Raw genomic sequence first — 25,545 nt, forward strand, 5'->3', positions numbered from 1 at the left:
GGGAAAAAACTATGTATACTTTCAAAATCGCTTAGTAGGTGCAGAGACTGGTGCCCTGGGATAGGCACCTCCTGCACCTGTAGCCCCTCTTATCCAGACATAATCCTGACAGCTTCCTGTTCTGTGAGTGTCATTTGTAACCTTGTCCACCTACTGTGATATTTTAACTTTTTCTTTATCTCTGTTGAGATTTGAATGTTGTGAACTTTGTACAGTCCTAATCTAGGCAAGGAGACAAATATTTTCCTTGTTTATTGCAAAACATGCCAAGTAAGAGGTTGGAGAGGCAAATGACCTTAGAAATGGGTGTGGTGGATGGGGATGTGAGCGAAGATCAACATGACTCAGAAGTCTCCACCACCCTTCATCCTCCTGGAGCCAGAGTCCAACTCTGTTTTGTCTTGTGGACAAGAAACCATCCCAGCTGCAGGAAACTGTTGTGAATCATATTTCCCAGTGATCCAGCTGTTGCTTTCTTTCTTTTTACTTCTTCCTGGTCCCCAGACATATTTCTGAAGGTAGAAATTGCTGCCCTTTTCACATTGATGGTGGACTTTATCCAGGTGATAACAAGGGATAGTGAAGGTGGGAATACATTTGATTCGGAGAACTGAGGTTGGTGGCTTAGGCTCATTTTCATCACTCACCAGGAGATTGGGGTTGGTCAGGTTTTCATCAATGCCACCAATGCTGCTACTTTCCTTAGTGAGTGGCCTTCTGTCTTCCAGTTTGCACTGAGCAGAAATTGGGGGTAAGGGGGTTGACTTTTTTTTTTTTTCCCCTGAAACTTTTCACATTTACAGAAGCTTCCTCTTGTACAGGCCAGGCACTGATGTCTCAGCCCTAGTGGTGATCTTCCTTCCTGTGGAGATAAGACTTCAGTTGTTGTGGCAGCATGGAGACAGACTAGCGATAAATGCATAGACTCTCAAGTTGAGATGTATGCAGGAGACCAACAGGACTGTCCAAGATAGTGATAAATCCAGGTGTTTACAGTGACTCCTGTGTGAGGTGAATGAATGGGTATCTAGGTATCTAAGGAGGACGTGGGGAAGGCAAGGATCTTAGAAGTCGGTGGTCAGTAAAGAGAACCAAACCCAGGGCTGGGATATTATAGAGGACAATGACATGGATGTTGGCACATCAGAGGTGGGAGAGATGAAGGCAGGACTGGGGGATGGGAGCTGTGGGTAAGATGCAGGGTTGCAGAGACAAGAGAGAAATGGGAATGGCATCTGGCCTTCCGAAGAAGAAAGTTGTTTCATTAAGGCTGCTAGGAAGAGAATGTGGTCACTAGGTAGGAGTGCTTCTGGCCTTAAACAGGTGTGTATAGTTTGGTTACCTGTGGCCAAATAATATCCTGCACTTTTCTAAGTCTTTTTAAAAGAATATTTAAATAGCATATTTAAATTTATTCAGTATATTTAGTATGAGTTTTGCCAAGTAGGTGTGGCAGCCTGCTGTATACTGTAGCCTCTGATGATTATCTATTAGTGTGACAGCAGTCGTGGTTCAAAGGGGATTCTTTAGGTATAGTCCCAACCCAGCATGGGGGCACTCTTCTCTTGTCAGTTTGTTTGAGAAGAACCACTGGAGCTGGAGCTGCGTAACCCCCATTTTCCTCTCTGGAAACCAGGTATGAACCTGGTTTTTTGGCTAACTTTAGTACAAGCAGAGGTTTTGTCTATTGTCTTCAGCCAATCACCTGGTGTTTTAGGCACAAAAGAAGGTCACAGGGAGCTGGATGTGGTGCCACCATGCCCCTCTTTTTACTTGTGTGCTCAGGATTTGAACTCATGTCCTCATGCTTGTACAACAAGCACTGAATGATAACTTTAGCCTCCCTACTTTATTTTTTGAGACAGAGTCTGCCAATTTCACTAAATTAGCTGGCTAGGAAGCCCCAGATACGATCTTTACCTCCCCAGCACAAGGATTATAGATGCACACTATCGCACCTGGCTCTTTTATATGAGGATTAAACTCAGGCCCTCATGCTATGTGTCAAAGATTTTACCAGGTGAACTATATTCCCAGCTCTTGCATTGAACTCACCTTTCTTAGCCTTTTGAGTGGCCTTTGAAACCAGACCCTGCTCCTTCTCCTGCATGAGTGTCTTTCTGTGTAGCACAGACTAGCCTTGAATTGTCAATTCTCCTACCTTACTCTCCTGAGTACATCATTGTACTTGGCTTCAAAAGTTTTTATAGATGCTGATCCTTAAGTGGCTGTTGCTCACCAGGATTTTTTTTTTTTTTTTTTTTTTTTTTTTTTTTTTGGTTTTTCGAGACAGGGTTTCCCTGTAGTTTCTAGAGCCTGTCCTGGAACTAGCTCTTGTAGACCAGGCTGGCCTCGAACTCAGAGATCGGCCTGCCTCTGCCTCCCGAGTGCTGGGATTAAAGGCGTGCGCCACCACCTCCCGGCTTCACCAGGATTTTATTATAGTGTTGTTTGTTTGTTTTTCGAGACAGGGTTTCTCTGTGTAAACAGCCCTAGCTATCCTGGAACTTGCTCTGTAGACCAGGCTGGCCTCAAACTCATAGAGATCCGCCTGCCTCTGCCTTCTGTGTGCTGGGATTAAAGGCGTGCACCACTGTCTCCCGACTACGATGTCATTTTTATAGCTCAGGTAGATTCTCAGTTTTAGATCTTGGTCTCAGGTACTATTTCTGGGTTCTTAGTGAATTCCATGAGATAGAAGAGATGTGTAGGAAGACTTTCCTTTCCCACCTTTCAGTTCCCAAATCACCGACACAGACTTAATATTAATTATAAATGCTTTGCCAACAGCTCAAACTTATTACTAACCGGCTCTTACAACTTAAATTAACCCATTTCTATTACTCTATGTGCTGCCCCCAAGGCTCATGGCTTTTACCTCTTCAGCAGGTCCTGCTTCCTTTCTGTCTGGTTGGTAATGTCTCTGAATCTGCTCCTCTTCCTCAGCATTCTCTCTGCCCCAAAAATTCTGCATAGCTTTTGGCCAATCAGCTTTCTATTAATGACAGCAACACATTTTCATAATGTACAGAGGATTATTCCACAGCAAGGATGGTATGTTTTAAGGATTTAAGAGTGTTTGGGAAGCTGGGCCATGGTGGTGCATGCCTTTAATCTAGCAGTCAGGAAGCAGAGGCAGGCAGATCTCTGAGTTTGAGGCTAGCCTGGTCTACAGAGCTAGTTCCAGGACAGCCCAGGCTATACAGAGAATTTCTGTCTCAAAAAAGCAGTGAAAAAAAAGTGTTTAGGGACCTAGCATGGTAGAGCAGTATTCTGGAAGCTGAGACAGATTTCTGAGTTCCAGTCCAACCTAGTCTACAAAGTAGGTTTCTGGCCAGTTGACCATAGTGAGAATCTATCTAAAAAACTAAGTTTGGGGCTGGAGAGATGACTCAGCAGTTAAGAGCACTGACTCCTCTTCCCGAGGTCCTGAGTTCAATTCCCAGCAATCACATGGTGGCTTACAACCATCTTAAAATAAGATCTGGTGTCCTCTTCTGGGGTGCAGGTACACATGCAGGCAGAATACTGTAGACATAATAAATAAATGAATCTTTAAAAATAAATAAATAAATAAAAACAAAGTTTGGGGGCTGGGGTTGTAGCTCCAGTTGGTAGATTACCTTCCTAATATGCACAAAGTCCTGAGTTTGATTTCTGACACTGCATAAGCCAGGTATGGTGGCACATGATTGGATTGGAATCTCAGCATTTTAGAGTAGAGCAAGGGATAAGAAGCTCAAAGTCACCCTCAGCTACAATATCAAGTTTAAGACCAGCCTGGGACACATGAGACCTTGTTAGAAAATAAAGGAAGAAACCATGCTTCAGATTTATATTAGTTTAATGGTAGAGAGCCCGCTCGGTGTATGAGAGGCTCTGGGTTTAATTCCCCAGCCCTGGCGGGTGCTATGAAGATAAAAAAGAAGGTGGTTTGGGTTGTGCTGTTCTTCAGGGGCTACTTACTGTCAGGGTTATGCTACTCTTCATGCAGCCCTAAGGCCATGAGCGTCAGAGCCAGCTACTGGAGCTAGTTTGGAGTTACATGTGGGAGGAGCTACTTGTTGTTTGCCTGTAGTTCTGGGATGGGATAGGGCTGGATTGTCTCCTGCTACATTGCAGAGACTTACTGAAGACCTGGGTGTAGGCCAAGGAGAGCTGTCTAACTATTTCTTGGGCTGAGTATTTGAAGATGGACCACTAAACCATGTGGTCTGTGGTCATTTCTTCTAGACTGATACTCACATGTGCTGTCATTGATCATCTTTGCTTCTAGAACAAGCACCTATAGCCAAAGTATGCTGTCATTGGTCATTCCTGCTTCCAGATGTAAGGAGCTCTGTTGGGCCTGCTGGAAAGGCTCCGTGAAGTCAGAAGCACCTGGGGATATCCATTGAGTTTCATGGATAGCCATCTTCTAGACGTCTCATGTGGAACCTGGCAGGGTCTGAATGGAATGCTAACAGTTATGTCCTCCATTCCCTCCCCTCAGGTAGAAATACTGCTCTTTCCCACATTAAAGATCCAGAGTGAGTTTTGGTGGGAGCCAAATTCATAGAGGAAGATCAAGACCATGATTTTGAGAAATTTACGTCCTTGATCCGTGTTGCAAACACTTGGATAATATCTTCTAAAAAGTAAAATTGTTTTTTGGTTTTTTGACACAGGGTTTCTCTGAGTAACCGTGGCTGTTCTGGAACTCACTCTGTAGACCTGGCTGGCCTCAAACTCAGAGATCTTTTTTTTTTTTTCTTGAGCATTGCTGTTCATCACTGAAGGAAGTCGGGATAGGAACTCAGAGATCTTAAAGGCATAAACTATCATCCCCCCAGCTCTGCAACTCCTTTTTTTTCTGTTTCAGACAATCAGCTATGTCTGTCTCAATGTTTCTATAGTAGGTTTCATTGTAGCTACCTGAAGAGAACATCAGGTCTGTCTTCCCCAGTCAATACCCAGTTAGTTAACCAGAAAAGTGATAATTTAAAACTCGTCGCTGGAGTATAGCTTGTATGACACAGATGTCGTCGTTCTAAAGTGTGCAGTGTTTTTACCATATTCACAGGCTGCACAGTCATCCTCCTGGTGTGTTTTGTTTTCTCTTGGTTTTAGGACAGTGTTTGTGGAGCCCTGGCTTACCTAAAACTCACTGTGTAGACCATGTTGGCCTCGAACTCACAGAGATCCGCCTTCCTCTACCTCCTGAGCGCTGGGATTAAAGGCGTGCGCCACCACCACCCAGCTAATTTTTTTAAATGAATACAATGGAGTATGTTCTTATTGTAGACTGTTATAAGCATTTCAGAAAAGTCTTCATAAGTATCCAGAATGAGAGGCTACCCTGTTCTGTAAGAGGCAGTCAGGCCTTTGTATAGCAGGGAACTTCCTGGTTTATGTACCAAGAATATATATATTCATAAATCAGCTATGTTGGTTTCTGAACACTGCCATGAAAGAGCTAAGTCTAAAAAGCCAGTTGACTAGGATAGGGATGAAGAAGAGGGCCACTGACAAATCACTCGCCTAGCATGTTTAGGACCTGGGGTTTGATTTCTAGCATGCTAAAACAATTATTTTTTTAAGACAAAGAACTTCAGTGATCAGTGATCAATATTATGATTTATTGAGTTGTCTTTACTTGCTGCCCTTAGGCACAGAGTAGTTGATAGCCACTAACCTCCCCATACCACACCCATCTCGTCCCCCACCCCACTCCCAAAAAACCCTCTTTAGGCTTCCACAGGTACATGCTCATACATGGTAGTTTGAATGCAATTGGTGCCTATAATATCATGGGGATTGGCGCTATTAGGAGGTATGGCCTTGTTGGAGGAAGTGTGTCATGGGGTGGGGGAGCCTTTGATGATTCCTATGCTCAGGCTACTGCCCAGTGTCTTAGTCAACATCCTGTTGCCTTCAAGATGTAGGACTCTGAGCTTCAGTACCACATCTGCCTGCGTGCTAACATGCTTCCCACCATGATGATAATGGATTGAACCTTTGAACTGCAAGCAAGTCACCCCAATTAAATGTGTTTTGGGTTTTTTGTTGTTGTTGTTGTTGTTTTTCCTGAGACAGCCTTTCTCTGTAGTTTTGGAACCTGTCCTGGAACTCCATCTGTTCCTCTATAGACCAGGCTGGCCTCGAACTCAAAGAGATCCACCTGTTTCTGCCTCCTCAATGCTGGTATTAAAGGCATGCACCACTAACCCCAAGCAATTATTTTCTTTATAAGAGTTGCCGTGGTCATGGTATCTTTATTTATTTATTTTTTAATTGATTTTATTGAGCTCTACATTTTTCTCTGCTCCTCTCTCTGCCTCTCCCCTCCCTTCAGCCCTCTCCCATGGTCCCCATGCTCCCAATTTACTCAGGAGATCTTGTCTTTCTCTACTTCCTAGGTCACAGTAATGAAAATTTTAAGACACACATCAACACAAAAATAGATATAAGTAAAATTTTTAAAATAAATATATCTTTAAATATTTTAATTTACATCTTGTGTGAGGTGAGTTAAGTAATGTATATAATTTACAGTACAAAATGCAGATTAAATTATTAAAATCTGAAGTAAATAAGATTAGGAATATAAGGAAATGACAGTGTTGCTTTCTTGTAGAGGACAGTTCTTTATGGCATTTAGGGAAGAGTCACATAACTGTGCTTTTTGTCTTTAGTCATGGGACATTTTTTTCCGAAACACCAATGCTGGAGCCCCTCCGGGCACTGCCTACCAGAGTCCTCTTTCCCTGAGTCGAAGCTCTCTGGCTACCATGGCCCATGCACAGTCCCTGGTGGAGGCACAACCTAACGTCGACAAACTCGTGGAAGACCACTTGGCAGTGCAATCTCTCATCAGGGCATATCAGGTGAGCAATGGCTGTCATCAGTTTCATACAAGATACAGAATTCTCTAGGCCTTTCTGGATGTACGTTGTTTAATTCTCTTCCAAATGCCAACTGTTTCTTTCCTGCTTTGGGCTTACAGAGGCAAACAGCAAGTATATAAGAGAAAAGAAGCAAGAGTACCCTAGTTGAGCAAATCTTCCACTTCAGTGGTCTGTCTCATAGTAGCTCATGATTTCTGTCCATAAATAGGCCAGTCAGTATGTGGGCATGGAAGGTGTTGCACAGTTGGCGAGAAGGATGGATCGTTGTTGTCCCATCTCAGTTAACAACTGGACACTGTAAAAAAGTAAATCCATAGGGGTTAGAGACAGAAGCCAGAGAGTAGGGAAGAGGAACTGAGTCTGCAAAATGTGGGCGATACAAGAACATTTTATCTGAATTCTGCCAGCAAGCAGCCAGCCTCATCAGATACATTCAACAGGAATGGGCTCGTTTTTCCTGGCCTTTCTCCATCTCAGTACAGTAACCAAGGATTTCCTCCATGCCCACCTCCGTTGGGGAACCAGAATTCAGACCTTAAAATTTGAGTAGACTGAGGAGGAAAGGTACAGAATAATAAACCAGGTAGCTTCCTTCTAGGACCTCCAATGAGAGTCCAGGCTCCACACTAGCATGGATGCAACAGTAGTATCTAGGGAGCGTGCCCTGAGCTCTTGTTTCTTCTGATTCATGCTTCAGTTTCCCAGTGGTGGTTGTTCAGAAAGGTCCTGGGTTCTTAGTCTTTTTCCTGCCATACTCTTCAATGAGGGCTCATGGGACACACATGTGCTGACATGGGAAGGAGATGCACAGAATGCTATAAATGCTATAGCCCTAATCATAGCCTGTATACAGTTGGCTACAGTAACATTTTTAATCTGGTTTCCAGTGACTTCTCATCACCCACTGTTCTTCTCAAATTGCTAGCAAGAACTGTGATAGAAATATTCCTAACTAAAACACAAAAGCAAATAAACCCATTAAACTTGAAGGAATTTTCTGAGTGTGGTGGCACACGTTTAATCTCAGCACTTGGGAGGCAGAGGCAGGTGGTTCTCTGTGAGTTTGAGGCCAGCCTGGTCTATATAGGGAGTTCTAGGCCAACCAGGGATAATAGTAGTAGACACTATCTAAAATATATATATATATTTTAAAATTTTAAAATGGAAGGGATTTCCCCACCCCACCTTGCCCTTTGTTGTTTCCGTGGTGCTGGAGTTTGAGTGCAGCATGTGGGTATACAAGTGATTCACAGGAGCTACCACTGAGCTCTTCCCCAGACTCATGTTTGTGCACCATATGTGCACCTGGTGCCCATGGAGGCCAGAAGAGGACATTAGGTCCTCTGGAACTAGAGTTACAGATGGTTGTTAGCCTCCAAGTAGATGCTGGGAATGGAACCTGAGTCATCTGGACGACCAGGGCTCTTTAAGTGCTGAGCCAGCTCTCTAGTGTTTTTTTTTAAATAGTTCAGATCAAGTGCTTTAAACCAGTGCAATAGTGGGAGATTCTGTTCTATGTGTGACCCACTCTGTGCAGCATTAGAGCCAGAGCCTTTAGTCCTCCACACACTTGGATATGTAAAGGCAAACCTTCCCTGAATAAGATGACACCTTGTTTATACTCTTTCAGTAACAGCTAACACCTAAGCCTTCATATTCCTTCTCTGGGAAATAATGTTTTTACATTAAAGTAATAATTTATATCTCATTTCCATTGATCTAGAGAAACTAAGGATCCCCAAGATACAGTTCATTTTTAAATATCCAAGTTTATTATAACTTGAAATATACTCCTTTTTTATCCTCGTAAAAGGGCATTTATATACAATAATACTTTGGGTTGTTTGGGTTTTTTTTTATTCATTGTTTTTGTGTATCTATTTTACTGGAAATTGAACAGAATCTCACTAAGTTGTCCAGGCAGTTCTTGAATATTTGATTCTCTGCTTTAGTCTTGTAAGTGGTCTAGATTATAGGTCTGTGCTTTTAGGTCTAGCTCACAGTAATGCATTTTAAAATAAACTGTTTTAAACTGTTTTTTAAGAACTAATTCTGTTTTATGGGTTCACTGAGCTATGTTCCTTTCTGAGAAAGATTTGTATGTAGTATAATTCTTTTACCACTTCCCGCAGCTTATTGGATTTGCTTAATGACTTGCTTGTGTTATTATTCCAGGTCAGGGGTCACCACATTGCAAAACTTGATCCTCTCGGAATTAGTTGTGTAAATTTTGATGATGCTCCGGTAACTGTTTCTTCAAACGTGGGTGAGAATTAATATGTAAATGCTAATTTTAATGTAATTTTACTTTTTTTTGCCCCTTCCCTCTTTTTTTTCTCCTGTCCTTTTGTGTGTGTCCTTCCCTCTCATTGTTGGCCCACTCATAGATACGAGGGCACCATGTAGCACAGCTGGACCCCCTGGGGATTTTGGATGCTGATCTGGACTCCTCCGTGCCCGCTGACATTATCTCATCCACAGACAAACTTGGTGAGGGTCTGCGAGCAGTCAGCTGCGCTGCTTGAGCTCCTCTCGCTGTGCACAGCCTGTGCTAGCCAGGACGTCCAGACAGGAGGGAAGGCTCTTAAGTTTCCTTCGTTCTGATCACTTGAAATTGAGCAGGAATGTAGCCTTAGTGTGTTTTAAGGGTATTATTTTTATCTCAATTTTCAGCCAGATTGTCCAAGTCTCAATCTGGAAAATAAAATTTCAAAGGAAGGGTCTGTGGCACTGAGAAAACCTGGCTCACTGCTTCAGAGAATAGCTCTTCTGGCTCCAGCTTTCCATATCCTGTACAACACTGCCTTTCGTAAGGCCACTGACCAGGCTCGCAAGGCTGCTGTTGTCTTGGCTGTCCCATTCTGGAATATGGTGGGGCCTGCTCGGGCTGGAGGATGTTCACATCCCTAAGGAGCGAATTCCAGAGCAACGTGTGCAGTTTGGGTTTCCTGATTTATAAATGCTGGTGATCACACTGAGGAAACTTTGGAAGGCGTTCCCTACAGTGTCAGGAGGCCAGGGCCTTTGGGAGGTGCATGTGTGGAGGACAATTGGGGTTTTGTCATTGTTGCCAGAAGATATGCCAACCTGTACCTGGTCCTCCTTGTGAGGTGAATGGGCATTGCGATGCTCACTGCAGTTGCTTCCAGAGTTAATCTGCTTATGTCACCGTGCTGCTAACCTGTACTAAAGAAATGATGATGTGACTAATAATGAAATGACCAAAGTGTTGACAATAGGCACCTTGCATGCTAATGAAATCAATGATCATCTACTTGCTAATATCCTTGGGGAGAAGATAAAATTAGTGTCCTTGCAGGTACTACCCTGTGGTCTTACAAGTATTGTTGAATTGTAACCAAGGATTTGGATGTTAATCAGCTCCAGTTGGACATCAGACATTATTGATGTTGTAATTGGGTTGACAGTTTATAAATTGTTGTTTAGTTTTCAAGAACACTCCTAGATACCACAGAATTTCCTCCATGTACATACTCTTTAGCCAATTTAGGAAATGTGTAGAAAACAAACCTCCTCTTGTTTATCAACCTCCCCCCCCCAAATTTTGTGACCTCAAAAGGTATAAAAAGGTGCTAAGGAGATCACTCAGTGAATTAAGAACACTTGCTGTGCAAGCATGAGGACCTGAGTTCAAATCCCCAGCACCCTTGTAAAAAACCCCACGGCCACATGAGCCTGTAGAAGATCACTGGGGCTTTGTTGTTAGCCTAGCTCCAGGTTGAGTGAAAGACCCTGTCTCAAGGAATATGGCAGAGATGCCCACTGCCCTCCTCTGGTCTCTGTGCAAGTGCACATACACAACCTGAGAGGTTTAGATAGACTTCTCCCCACCAAGTAAGCAGTCAATACCAACTGGGTTTCTTCTCATTCAGTTCAGTTCTGATAGCTGGTTCCATGAAAAGAATTTGTTTATGGTGAACTCTAGAACAGAAAGTTTGGAAAAGATTAGGGTTTTCTGATCCATGTTGGGTAAGAGGAGTTCTAGCTTCTATGGCCTGCTTTAGGGAAGAAATTGTGAGCCAGGAACTATGGACAAGAGCCACTTGAGGCTGGCAAGGTGGTCCAGCAGATAAAGGTGCTTGGCGCCAAGCCTGACAGCCTGAGTTTGGTCCCTGGAGCCCTCATGATAGAAAAAGATAATGGACTCCTGCAAGTAGTCCTCTGACCGCCACACCCTCACTGTGTGCATACATGCATACCACACACAGACAAATGTAAAAGACAGCCTAACTTCCGTCTACCTGGAGATGGAATCAGATCCAGAATGGGACCTCCCTTCCCAAGACTGCCTCCATCAGTTTATGTTCAAATAGCTTTTTGCTTGTTTTGTTTTTCAAGACAGGGTTTCTCTGTGTAGCCCTGGCTGTCCTGGAACTCACTCTGTAGACCAGACTGGCCTTGAACTCACTGAGTACTTACTGAGTACTGGGATTAAAGATGTACACCACCATCACCTGTCTTCAAATAACTTTTTTAAAGGCAGAATCTCACTATATAGACCAGGCTGGCCTCAAACTCAGAGATCCACCTGTCTCTGCCTTCCAGGTGCTGACTGGGATTAAAGTTTGTGCCACTATACCAAAATGTTCAATTAGCTTACAGAACCCAGCAAAGCACTTGCCTATATTTACCCCCTTATTATAAAAGGTATTTTGAGAATGTAAATAATCAGTCAGATGAAGAGAAGCCGAGGGCTAGTCTGGAGGAGTCTCGTGCTCTGTTCTATGGCGTACACTACTGTCTTGGCATGTAGACAGGTATCCGAACAGCTGCCATGTTTGTAGTACATAGCTGCAGAACACTGTCCTCATGAGCTTTTATGGAGACTGCATTACGCAGGTGTGATCAAAGCAAGGATAGTCATGCTAAAATGCAGTTGGACACCAATTTCTCAGCAACGCTTACCAATTTCTCAGCATTTTTTCCTCTCAGGCATAGGGCAGGACTCTTCTGAAATGAGGCTACCTGTTGTCAGAGGGTAGATCAAGGTCAGTCAGTTGTGATAGGAAGACTTGGGAAAATTAAGAACTTCTTGGACCCACTTGAATAAGAGGAACTCTAGTTTTTGTGGCCTTACTTGGGGAGAAAGTTATGAGGCAGAAACCATGAACAAAAACATGGATATAAAAAAATAACCCAGGAGGAAAGTGTAGAGAAAGTCCTTGAATCTGACCATAGACTTGGGAGTGAGTTCAGCCTTGCTCTGGGGTTCAGCTGTGAAAACTTGGTCCTAAGCTGCAGTTTCTGCACAGTGCCTCCTTCCGTCCGTGTCGTCCTGTAGGTGAGAACGCTTGCTCACTGTCTCCCGGTTCTTCCACTGCATAGCAGTCCCAAGCCTCTTCGTCCTCCTGTTTGTATCCCATCGCTTCTGTGACTACTCCAAAGACCTCAGGGGTCTTCTCCATGTGCTTGGGTCAGGGTAAGCTCCTGACTGTGGACTTCTTACTCTTTGTGAGCAGAGACCTCCCAGGAACCTCCTCTTCTCTCAGGGAGCACCTCCTCTATCAGTCAAGCTAGAGACCAGTTAGATCTAGAGAGAAACGGATGAGAAAACTGGCCTTTTTCTATACCGCTGGAATCTGTATTAAAATGTACCTCTCTGTCTGCACATTAGAATAATTGGGGACGCTCAAGCTATCAGACTGTGTAAATCAAGGCAAGCTGTGGGGATCCCCTCCTAGCAGTCTTTGAAGGGTAAAAAACCTTAAGGAGTTCCATCAAAGCTCAGTCTGCTGAGTCCATATTACACTACTCTGCCTGCCTGCCCTTTCTCCTCCTCTCCTTCCTTCTCTTTCTAGGGCCTTGCCTCATACCCACTTTGGGTATGTTCTAAGTATTTTTGTGCTTCTCTGAAGATCATAATTTAAGACTTTATAAATCATAAAATTCAAGTGCATGGAAATGGCTCAGAGCTCTCTAAAATCCTCTGACAACTCCCCGTGACCTGGAGCATATGTTTCATGTCACCCAGGCTAGCCTAGTACTTGCTCTGTAACCAAGGTTGGCTTTGAACTCCTGATTTTCTTGTTTCTATCTCCCAGGTTCTGGGATTACAAAGCTGTACCACCTGATCCTGTAGATTTTCTTATTTTAATCAGAAAAATTATAAAGCCCTAGCAGGTCTTTAATTCTCTTTGTAGCCCTGGCTGATCTGGAGCTTAAGATTGTCCTGCCTGGGGGGGTGGGGGGCTGGAGAGATGGCTCAGAGGTTAAGAGCACTGCCTGCTCTTCCAAAGGTCCTGAGTTCAGTTCCCAGCAACCACATTGTGGCTCACAGCCATCTGTAATAGAGTCTGGTGTCCTCTTCTGGCCTGCGGGCATACACACAGACGGAATATTGTATACATAATAAATAAATATTTAAAAAAAAAAAAGATTGTCCTGCCTGGGTTTTCCTAGTATTGATGAATAGAGCCCTTTCCCACCGTGGTTTGCTTCCCTCTAACCCCTACCCCATCAAACTCAAGACCTCTAGTAAGCTAGGCAAATACTGCACATTTAGCTACATCCCATCCATGAGGCTGTGAATTTTAGATAGTGTGACATAAAGATATCTGTAGGTTAAAAAAGGTGTCAGCTTGTTAGATGTTTGAAACTGTAGGAAAAATAGTTTGAACAACTACCCTGAGTACACAGGTTTGACATGAGTTTAGAAAGTAATCAAGTCCCAGCTTCTCCTCATTAGACTTCAATCTTATAGTCCCTGACTGGATGACCTTCAGCTGGAGACTTGACCTTTCTGTATCCCAGTCACCTCATCTTTAAGGCAGACGTGACAACATCATCTAAGATTGTTTTCAGAGTTAAACTGTACCTTTATTGCAAGTTCTTTGTGTAAGCTGGTGGGACTTTGAATTTACTGCAGTGATTCTTCTGTCTCGGGAGTTCTGGGTTTATGCTTGTGAGCCACTGCACCTGGTCTCTCTCTCCTTCCTGTCTCTCTCTGCCTTCCACTTCCTTGCCCCCCTCCCTCATCTACACAGGGTTCAGAAGGCCCTATTGCCTCAGCCTCTTGAACAACCAGGACTACAGCTTTCATTAAAAAATGTAAAGATTTCATTTTAGAGCAGTTCCTCGGTGGTTAGTTATGAGTTATATTCCATGATTGTGCTTAGGATGTCTGGAACGGGGTGGGTACCTCTTTCCATGAGGTACTCAGTTGGGTTCAGTTTCCAAGTAAGCCTCTGGAGGGCCATTTTAACTTGTACTAGGTTGTACTGTAGAACATCCTTCTTTGTGGACACATTTCCGCTCACCCACAGCCGTGGTTTGCTCCGTGTGGTGTGAGAGTGGGGCACCCACTGCCTCTTGGGGGGGGGGGATAAGGAGGCTTTTCCTAGATGACGTTAAAGTAGAACTAGTCCTTATTGCAAAATGCCAGAGTTGTTATGAGTGGACAGGTCTAGACACTAAGCAGGCCTTCCTGAAGCTGTATTCAAAGGACATTGAGGCCCAGACCTGGAAGCCACTCAGTGTTTAACAGATATTCTTTGTATATGCCCAAGAACTGGTAATCTATCGCACTTACTCCATGTGTATCCTGAGCTTTTAGAAGTTTCACAGCTGTATTCCTAACAGCTTTTGTCTACTCACGGTGACATTCCTGCACTCTAAAAGTAGCTGCTGAAAAGACTCCCAAGTCCTCAGAGACACTGGGGACAGTTGTGTCTGTGGCAGCACAGTGGCTCTCTTCCACCCTCTTCGCTTGTGTCTGTACACCCAGTCCCCAGGTGGCAAAACTGTCCTATGCTATGTTCAGATTTGGGGGGGTGGGGCAGGAGGAGTGGTTTTTTGAGACAGGGTTTCTCTATGTAACAGCCCTGGCTGTCCTGGAACTTACTCTGTAGACCAGGCTGGCCTCCAACTCACAGAGATCCACCTGCCTCTGCCTCCCGAGTGCTGGGATTAAAGGCACACGGCACCACCACCAGTGTGTTTAGTTTTTTTTTTGTTGTTGTTGTGTTTTTTGTTTTTTGGGTTTTTTTTTTTTTAACAAGAATGAGCAATTTCAGTTTCCTTTGAGGTCATCCCCTGTTTCTTAGCTCTGCAGAATCACTAATGGTTGCTTGACCTGGTCTGTCTTGGTTCTAGAGACCCAAGGAGAAACCCTAGCCTTAAGCAGAACACTGCTGCTTTTGTGCAGAGTTTAGATATTTTGTTGTCTTAAGGAGTCACTGGGTGCTCAGGTCTTAGATGGATGCCCCTAGGAGAAGAAGGTAGAGCTTTGCCTGGTGTTTGCACACTGTAGGAGTCTTAATGAGACTGCCTGTTCCCTGTGAGCCCTCCACTTGAAAGGAAGCCCATGGCTGCTGTTACCTGCACTCCCTGACCAGAGAAATGGCCGTGGCTCACAAGGAAGGACTCTGTGTCTGGGAGGATGTGTTGGGCTTCACTAGTGGCCAGGGAAGTTGGGGTGGAAAGGCCTAAAGCTCACAGATAGAAGACCATGTAAGGTGTGCTTAGCTGTGTGTAGTTAGGACTCCTACAGTGGTTTTTTGTTCTGTTTTGTTTTGTTTTGTTTTTTGGCTGTTGAGTTCTTCTGTTTCAGTTCTGCCATCTTCTACAAGAAGACTAGACTAAAGATCTCTCTGTTCTCTAGAACACAGTTCTGAAAGACTACTACTTCACAAATTAGGTCTTTTTACCTTCTTTTCTTTCCTCTGTCTTCCATCACGTAGTGGTCTAGAAATATGTGCAACTTTCCGGGTAGCACTGTGTCAGTGGCTTCTTGAGGCTGGGTTAGACCAGTGAGATCAAATGATGCTGCCTGGTGGCTTCTCGGAATCAGGGGAGTGGCCTTCATGACTTTTGATCCACCTTATTTAGCTTTTCTATGAATGGGTCCCACATTTACCAGGACAGGTTTCAGCAATTCAACCCCTGATCACAAAACCCAACCTTGTCTCCTTTTGTGTGTGTGTCCATGTCCATCCATCTGTCTGTCCATCCCTCCATCTGTGTTGCCTGTTTCTGTGGTGATGGTATCGGATTTTGATGTTGAGGTTTTAAACTAACTCTCACCTGTCTTTTTCCTTCTGCGCTCACCCATGCTACCCTACTCTGCCTCTCAGATCTTGCAGTTTTCAAGGAACGACTCCGAATGCTAACAGTAGGAGGTATGAAAACAATGAGCCTTTCACTGTTCTGCAGTTGAGGACTTCATTTGAATAGGAGGTGCAACTTTTCCTAGCATGCGTCTTGGGGAAAGTTGACACACATTCATCAGTGTTTTAAAAGTTTGTTAATTGTTTTAAAATACATTTTTCCTTCACTTAGTTGTTTAGCAACAAGCAGAGCTGTGTACCTGTTGTGGGCTTGTTTCTGTTCATTTTATGTCTGGAGAGCATTTTTACCCCACACGCTTATCGTCGCTTTGCCATAGGCGTCCATCTTCAGCATCGCTCACCTTTAGCTCCTGCTGGAGCCAGCTGGGCCTGAGGCCACACGAGCTCTGCATGGTGGCTTGCTCTCTTCTCTGTTCTGTTTGTGGATTCTGCTAGACTCTGGATTCCTTCAGATTCTCCTTCCTGGGCATTTTGAGCAAGGTTTTGAAGCCATTCTGTTTAAAGACCACCAAAGTATTAGTAAAAGCTTTCCAGGAGCTCCTGGAGGACTTGTCTCTGGGTAGAATACCCTTGAGGAATCCAGAGTTGAGGTGCTGGGGCCATCTGCCTGCCATCTTCTCTACCTACCCCTCACTTTCTGGCCACTTTCTTTTCCTTCAGGCTTCTCTTAAGACATTTTTCTTTTCCTCTGTCTTATTCATAGTCCCTGTGAGATATTAAACTTTGCATTTTGAAACAAGTGTGGAGACTTGTGCAGTTTCGAGAATTGATGACATTCACAAGCCTTAGCACACCCAGTGGTCAAGTTGTGACTGCAGCACATACCACACCAGGTGAAGGCTCAGAACCCTTCCCCCCACCCTACCACCATGCTTAACCTGGCAGCTGCTCTTGTCCTTCTGCTTTTCTGTAATTCTGTCATTTTATGAGTGTTATAAAACATTGGTAAGTTTTTGAGATTGGAGTTTTTTCCTTTAGCTTTAGTTATGTAGTGATACATACAGGTTGTTAGTGTTCTCAGCTGAGTGCTATCCCATGGCAGGAGACGCAGTTGGTTTAAAAGATTCACAAAACATTTTAATTTTGTGATGTACAGTTACTGCACTTCATTGTCAATTTTAACTTTTCCCTTAGCCTTTGGTCCCAGATGTTTCCCGTTGTAATTTTGATAGGCACAGTAGACTACACCTATAATCTTACCACTTTTGGAGGCAAGGCAGAAGTGTTGCTTTGAGTTTGAGGCCAGCTGAGCTATAAATGGTTTATAATTTTGAATGACTCTAGAATCTATTTTGAATTTATTTACGTATAAAAGCAACATCTAAACTGAGAGTTATTTAAATATTTTGCCCATAGTCTCTAATTGCTTTGGCATTGTTAGCTGGAATGTCTCTCCTTCAGTGATATTTTTGCACTTTCCTCAAAAATAAGTAGGGTCAAAAGTCAGGCGTGGTGGCTCCTTTAATCCCAGAACTCAGGAGGCAGAGGCAAGCAGATCTCTGTGAGTTCGAGGCCAGCCTGGTTCGTGAAGCGAGTTCCAAGAAAGCTAGAGCTGTTACACAGAGAAACCCTGCCTTGAGGGGGGAAGAAAAGTAAAATAAAATAAGATGAAAATAGGATCTGGCACTTGCTTCCAAGCCTGACAAACCTGAGTTTCATTTCTGGGCCTTTGACCCCACCTGCATGCCTTGTACCATGTGTGTCTCACATACACAAATAATGACATACAATAAATTTTTCAAAAAATCATTAGGTTTCATTTGTGTGAATCTACTTTGGATTTCCAGTTTTCCTTTAATTGTGTGTACCCTTTTACCAATATCACATCTAGATTATTGTGGCTATAACTTTGCTTTCACAATTGTTAAGATTGTTTTGGAACATTTTATTTTTTTTAAAGATTTATTTATTTATTATATACACAGTGTTCAGTCTCCATGCCTGTAGGCCAGAAGAAGGCACCAGATCTCATTACAGGTGGTTGTGAGCCACCATGTGGTTGCTGGGAATTGAACTCAGGACCTCTGGAAGAGCAGTCAGTGCTCTTAACCTCTGAGCCATCTCTCCAGCCTGTTTTGGAGCATTTTAGAATAAGTGTTTCTGCCTGAATAAAACCTTGTCAACATTTTGTTAGGAATTAGGATAAACTTACAGGGAAATTGAGAAGTTCCTCCATGTTCATTTCTTCTAAACTGTAAAATATCTACAGAGTTTGTGATATTCCCTTTTTATCTTTTTGATACCTTGAGGACCTGTAACTGTGTTTTATTTCTGATATTTGTAAATTGTGTTGTCTTTGTTTTACAAGGAGATTGTTAATATATTGATCTTTTCAGATAAATACTCCTTTGTTTCCCTGGTTTTCATTATTTTGTGCATTAATTTCTGCTCTCTTAGTTCTTTACATCTGCTTGTTGGTTTTTGTTTTGTTTTTCCCTCTTCTAGTCCTGGACAGGGTTAGGAATTTAGATTATTGATTAAAGACCTTATTTTCTGATGTGTTCATTTTTCTACTGTAAGTTTCTTTCTTGGAACTCCTTTAGATTTCCCACAAGTTTCGATAAATTCATAACCTTCCCCCCATACTTTGTGTTTTGTTTTTTAATACTTTTGGTTTATTTAGAGTATCCAAGTTTTACTGGTTTCTAATTCGATTCTGTTATAATCTCAATCCTTCTACATAATCTATTAGTTTTTAAGGCCTAGTTTGTCATGTCTTGACATGTAAACAGAGGTCGTTTGAAAAGAGTATTGCCTGTTATTAGGGGGAATACACGGAAACATCAGTTAGATCTTGTTTGATGATTGTTCTTCTAGATCTATAACAATTTCCTAGTTTTTTAATTTTCTTGAGAGAAGGGCATTGAAATCTTCAATTGCCTATATAGATGTGTCCACTTCTCCTTTGAGTCATTAATTTTTGATGCAGTAGTTTATAGCTCTTTTTGTTTGTTTTAGTTTTGTTTTGTTTTTAAAAAAAAAAAAATGGGCTCACTATGTAGCCCAGGTTGGCTTTGAATCCTGGCCAGCCTCAAAACTTGCAGCAATCCTCCTGCCTTATTCTCAGTGTTGGAAATACAAGCTTTTTATATGACATCACAAATTTATATATTTCTATGTATAAAATCTGCTTGTGCATTTAGGGTTGCTATCTTCTCTATCTGCCCATGTCATTATAAGTAAGGATAAGTAAGGTTCTTATAAATAATCATGCCAGGAATAGTGGTGCATTACTTTAATCTCAGTACTCTGAGAGGCAGAACCAGGCAGATCTCTGTGAGTTTGAGGCCAGCCTGGTCTACAAAGCTGTTCTAAGACAGTAGCACTACACAGAGAAACCCTGTCTCCAAAAAACAAAAAATAAATAAAAAAATAAAAGAAAAGAAAGAACGAAAAGAGAAACCAAGACTGTCTTGTGCTAGGTCCTAGTTTTTCTGTCGAGCTAATTTTTTTAAAAACCTACCCTGCCAATTCTTTTTATTTAATGTTATTTATATTTAGTGTGGTTACTGATGTATTAAGAGTGGAAGTGCGCCATTTTGTTCTTTTTCCTGTTTTTCTATTTTTTATTTTGTTAGTGGATCAGAACCAGGGCCCTGGCAGCCCTAACAAGTTAGGCTCAGCTACTCATCTTCAAAAGGCCAATGAAAGAGAGTGTGGTGAGAAACAGACAAAGAAGACATATTCCATGTGGTCACAGTGGGAAGAGGGGTAAAAGAGGCCCGGTGACCTTCCCAAGACCATGGGGTTCCTACGTGAGGTTTAGTGACCTTCCCAAGACCATTGGGTTCCTATGAGAAGTTTAGTGACCTTCCCAAGACCATGGGGTCCTACATGAGGTTTAGTGACCTTCCCAAGACCATGGGGTCCTACGTGAGGTTTAGTGACCTTCCCAAGACCATGGGGTTCTTACGTGAAGTTTAGGTCTAAGTAAGAGGGCAAGAAGTACGCATAACCCAGCCATCCTGGTTAAGGTATGGTCTACACCCATTATTATCTCAGTTCTGGTTGTCTAACAGGTTGTCAGAACTCTGGAATCTCTGTCCAGGAGACAGGTACCCTTCTGGCAGGCACCAGGCTTCAGCCTTTGCTTTTTCCCAGGAAGATTCCTGGGTGTTGGGGTGCACCCAGTAGCACAGGTCAGTTGAAGAAAGAAGGCTCTCCAAAATGAAATTTTAAGGCCTATGTGGCAGTAGGAAAGTTCAGCCTCTCTGATAGACTGAACCCCTGAACAGCCATACAAAGGTGTATTTATTGAAAGTTACGCAAAGTATTTCCTCAAACCAAGGTTGCTAATCTAATTCACATGTCTTACTGAAGGGGAACATCACATGCCCCATGACTCTAGTCCTTCATTACGTATGGTTTGCAATACACAGTAATACAAGAGCCTCAGGCGTGCCTGAGATGTCTTGTGATCAAAGTCACGGGATGGCCACAATGCCCCTTCAGCAAAACAGTTCTACAGATCCTGGGAAACAATCACTGTTCTCCACACGGACTCTTCAGGGTCAGAGTACTTCTAAGAAGGAGCAGTTCATTCTAATACCTGTCCCGGTACAGTGATTCCGCTAATTCCTACCTGGTACCCAGGGAATTACAGTTTATTTAGTAAAAGCCACAGGGAGGGCTACAATTATCACTGTAGAGTATCTTTATTCTTGTTAGAACAGTTTTTAAAAATTGCTTTTACTTCCTGTTCGTCTATGAACCTTTAGGAAAACATTGTAGGGGCAGGAGAAGGGGACATGAGCAAGCCATGGTACAGACTGGAGGTCAGAAGATAGCTTGTGGAGTTGGTTCTCTCCTTCCACCTTTACGTGCGTTCCAGGAGTTAAACCTAGCCTGCGTGTCAGCACCTTCACCCCTGAGCCATCTTCCCGGCCTGGATTTTAATACTCTTATTTTATAATCCCATCTTTGTAATGTATCTATTTATATAGCTTTTTTAGTTTCTCAAGGTATTACATTATGTAGACATAATTTATCAGTCTACTTACGTCATTATTTCACCAGTTCCGTTGGAGTAGAAAACTTGTCTCCTTTGAGTGCCTTATTCTTTAGATTCATTCAGCTTCTTGAATCTGGGAGTTTAGATCTTCTGTTGTATTTAGGAGGTTTTCAGCCATTTTCTAAGTACCTTTTCAGGTACTCTCAGGAATTTGCCCACATGAGTGTGAAATTTTTAATTATAGTGTCACATGTACTCAGTGCTTTTTAATGTTGGTTTTCATCCAGTGGATAAGCTTCTGTTCTTCCATCTTCAGATCCACTGACTTTCTCTATGTGTGTGTACATGTGTGGATACACATGTGCTGTGCTGCATGTGTGAAGGTCAGAGGACAGTTTGTAGGAGTCAGTTCTCCTACTGTGTGTTCTCTGGGAACTGAGCTCAGATCATAGGCTTTGGCGGCAGACACTTACCTGCTGAACTATCTCACGAGCCCCTCCATCTGGTGTTTCGTATGTTTTTAGTTTTTGCTAAGAATTTCAACTTGTAACACAACTTATTTATTACTATAATATTTGTAATTACTCACTAAAATGGTTTTGTGATGGCTTTATTTGACTCAAATAACTAACATCTGTGTCTGTGAGGCTATTGATTATTGTTTCCTGTTCATTCGGAAATGTTCTTGCTCCTTTTGAAATAGGATCTTACTACATGGAGCAGGCTTACGTTGAACTCACAGAGATCCTCCTGTTTGCCTCCCAGTGTAGAATTAAAGACATGTGCTACCACATCTGGCAAATATTTTCCTTTTTTCTTTGCTTTTGTTTCCTGTTGTGCTAGGGATTTGTATGTCTACTTTTAAAAAGTTCTATTTCTGTTTTTATGTAGTGCAGTGATTGATGCTGTTTGTTATTTGTATGTTTTTGGTTTTCACATAGCCCAGACTGAGCTCAAATTCATTATGTACCTGAGGCTAATCTTAACCCCTTGACCCTCCTACTCGTCCCCCAAGTACCCTGCCCTGCCCTGCCCTGCCAAGTGCTGTGTAGTGAGTTAGGGTGCTGTGCTGGTCTGAAGACAACTGAAGGATCCAGTTCTCTCCACTGCACGGGACCTGGGGATCAAATCAGTTCATCGGCTTAGTGGCAGATTCCTTCACCCACTGAGCCATCTTACCAGCTCTGTGGTATGTTTTGAAAATTTTAATGGAAACAAAGACATTTTGGTCTTATGCATTTGGTGGTCTTGTCAGGGGAATTACCTTCTTCCTATTTATTTCTCAGAAAGGAGATAAAAGTTTTAGACTCAGGTTTTCCCTGAAACCTCAGTTTGGGTACTGAGGCTTGTAACAAGTTAGTGAGAGATGGGGCAGGTGCAGCAGAACTGTCTCAAGGTCTCTGATCTTGTGTCGCTGCCCCCTCCTGATCTTCATAGAGCCGCATTTGTGGGGCTTGGCTGTTTGCACTACTTGAGATGTCTCTACTGCTGATTCTCTCCTCCCTGTCTGGGATGTGGGAGCAGAAGAGAACTTGGGCTTCCCTGGCTTTGTCCACCTTCTTTTGGCCTTTCACAGGGTTATCTTACCCTTTCTTCCACATAGAAAAATCTAGCGTTTTTAGTTGGAGTTAGTAGAAAAGCAGAAAGGAGTGATTTTTTTTTTTCCCACCAAAACTTACGTCTGTGGTTTCATTTCTCAAATGACTGAAGATCTAGAAATGGGCCCAGTACTTCTGAGGCTGATCAGTGAATTACAACTGAGTGTTCCACCTAGAGGACCATCACACACCACGTGCCTCCTGTGCCACTTCTTCAGGCTGTAGTGTAGAGTGCAGCTCTCATCTGCAGGAGTCTACCCGATTGGTTAACATCACAATCTGGATATTTTCTACACTGAACAGTGTTCCTCTGATCTTACCCTTAACCTGAGATTTCGGGTACTTTGTCTTGTTTTATTTGGTGGCAGTTGCTGTTAGTTTTGAGATATAGTCTTTTATAAGCAAGATTGAGCTTGAATTCATGATCCTCCTGCCTTTACCTCCAAAGTGCTTGGATTGCAGTAACCATGCCTGGCCTGAGCTGAGTTTTGTAAGCCTGAAAGTTTCTCAAAAATTACTTTGTTAATCAAGCACAGTGGTGCATACCTGTAATTAGAGCATTTAGGAGGCTGGTTCTGGAGAATTGCTGCTGCATCAAAACTGGTTTGGGCTACATAACATGAGCCTGTCTTAAAAAACACAACTATAGAAAATAGTTTTTTTCTGCTTTTTTCCATAAACACCGTAGAGCTTTTGCTTGCAAGCTGGTTTATAAAAGGCAAGAGCTATGTGCTTCCTCTAAGCCCGTAACTGCTGTTCCTTTATGGTAAAATAATAGGGGAAAAAAAGTGAATAGCTTGACCACTTTTACTTTCACCATTATCTTCCTCTAGGTTTTGGGGTTTTTTTGTTTTGTTTTGTTTTGTTTTGGGTTTTGTTTTTGTTTTTTATTTGTTTTGCTTTAATAAAATTAAAAAGGCTTAGATAAAATGTAACTTTTTTTAAGACTTAAGGATGTAATTCCTCAGCTGGGTGTGGTGGTGCACTTAACTCCAGCACTCAGGAGGCAGAGATAGGTGGATCTCTGAGTTCAAGGACAGCTAGGGCTATGTGGAAAGACCCTGTCTCAAAAAAAGTGGGATGGGGATCTAATTCCCCAACCTAGCTTGAATGGGAATCATTAGGAGATACCTGGGTCTGCACCAATGTTAAAGACTGAAAAGGTGTTTTTACAGATCCCCCCAAGAACCAGGCAGACTGGTGCGCAGCTGTAATTCCACTAATCAGAGGCCAGGCAGAAGGATTACCTTTGTTCAAGGCCATCCTGGGCTACTTAGCAAGTTCTAGGCCAGTTCAGAGCTAAATAGGGCCTCTGTCAGGGAACAGAACAAAAAAGTCTGGAAGTTTGTACCCATGCTGTGTTTCAAGTTGCTTACATTAGTGTGGTTCCCTGACTCGTGTTGCACAGCAGCCCTTATTTCTACTTAATTCAGGCAGGAATCAGTGAAACATTTTATCTCGACCAGTCAGATGTCAGAGACTCAGCTGATTGTCTGCCGGTGGGTCACTTTTCATTTCTGGAGCTGGAGAAAGTGCTAGAACCAAGCATTCAAGTACTGGCGACTCTTACACTGTGCTCTTTACCCTTCAGAGTAAGTGCCAAACCAGTGGTGTCATTTGGTAGTTTTTCCCTTAAAGACTTCAGGTTGAGACAAGCATGATGCTGAAGAGCCTCCTGTTCTTTCCAGTCTGAAACACGCTCTCAGATGAAGAGCGTCTTCCCTGTAGTACTTCTGGGAGAGCCGGTAGGGAAGTGAGGGTTAGACCTGTAATCCAATAGCACTGCAGAATATACCTAGAACATCTAGCAATTTGACTGTTTCAGGAAAAAAGAGTTTCCTAATCCAAGGCTAAGGGCTGTTTACCTTTCTTTGCTGCCTTACGTGTACCCTGAAGGACAGTTCTCCCACAAGCGGCTTGATTCCCAGTGACTATTTCACCCTCACTTTGTAGACCCCAGCTCACTGTCACTCACTTTGTAATATATACTCATATTCCTGTTAAATGACTCATATATGGTCTGCTGTTCTTTATCAGTTCTTCATTTCCTACTTAATTCTCTCAACTTTTTATTTACTTTTTGATTGATTTTTTTTTTTTTTTGCTCTTTCCACCTCCAAAAATTGGCTTTTATCTTGGGACGTTCAAGTATATTTAACTCTAAATTGTAAGTAATTGCCAAAAACTGGACTAATATGTGCATAATAGCTTTATTCTGGTTTACATAGTAATAATCTTAGTTCCTAATTATTGTTAAAATTTCTGGTTTTGATGGAAATACTGCTTGATTTCATATACATATATTTAAATATCAGGGGTATGTGATATCTTTTTCTCTCTTTTTGCTCTTTGGGACATCTCTCCTCTTCCCTTCCTATAAACTGTGACCCCTGCATGGCTATGCCTTGTCCCTCATCGTCTGTAGGGTTCTATGGCCTAGATGAGTCTGACCTTGACAAGGTCTTCCACTTGCCCACCACCACTTTCATCGGGGGACAGGAGTCTGCACTTCCTCTTCGGGAGATTATCCGGCGGCTGGAGGTAAGAACCATTTTTAGAAAAATCTATCAGACTTGAGAACAGGCTATTTGTTTTGGGCTTAGTCCTGTGGTTTTTTTTTTGGTTTTTTCGAGACAGGGTTTCTCTGTAGCTTTAGAGTCTGTCCTGGAGCTAGCTCTTGTAGACCAGGCTGGCCTCGAACTCAGAGATCCGCCTGCCTCTGCCTCCCGAGTGCTGGGATTAAAGGCGTGCGCCACCGCCACCCGGCAGTCCTGTGTTTTTAAAAATGGAAAAATAGCCTTTTTGTTTGGTTGGTTTTGTTTTATAGCTAGAAATCTATTTTTTCATTAGTCATAAAGAGAGAAAAGTTTGGTTTAAAAAAAAAAAGCCAGGTAGTGGTGGTGGTGCACGCCTTTAATTCCAGCACTCAGAAAGCAGAGGCAGACAGATCTCTGAGTTCGGGGCCAGGCTGGTCTACAGGGCAAGTTCCAGGACAGCTAGAACTGTTAAAAAGAGAAACCCTG

The 25,545-nt window shown here is 42.8% G+C and overlaps 1 protein-coding gene across 2 annotated transcripts in view; it reads left to right on the forward strand.

The window, feature by feature from the left end:
- Positions 1 to 25,545, forward strand: part of Ogdh (oxoglutarate dehydrogenase) — a 64,541-nt gene that overhangs the window by 15,214 nt on the left and 23,782 nt on the right. Inside the window, exons 3-5 of one of the 2 annotated variants that reach the window (XM_038309688.1) lie at positions 6,675 to 6,866; positions 9,063 to 9,153; positions 24,948 to 25,063. In XM_038309688.1, coding sequence (XP_038165616.1) covers positions 6,675 to 6,866; positions 9,063 to 9,153; positions 24,948 to 25,063 — 399 coding nt within the window. Of the gene's footprint in view, positions 1 to 6,674; positions 6,867 to 9,062; positions 9,154 to 9,274; positions 9,378 to 24,947; positions 25,064 to 25,545 lie in introns of both variants that reach the window. The other variant, XM_038309682.1, reaches the window with a different exon arrangement.

The sequence above is a fragment of the Arvicola amphibius genome, chromosome 1 (assembly GCF_903992535.2).
Source record: "Arvicola amphibius chromosome 1, mArvAmp1.2, whole genome shotgun sequence".
Taxonomy (NCBI): domain Eukaryota; kingdom Metazoa; phylum Chordata; class Mammalia; order Rodentia; family Cricetidae; genus Arvicola; species Arvicola amphibius.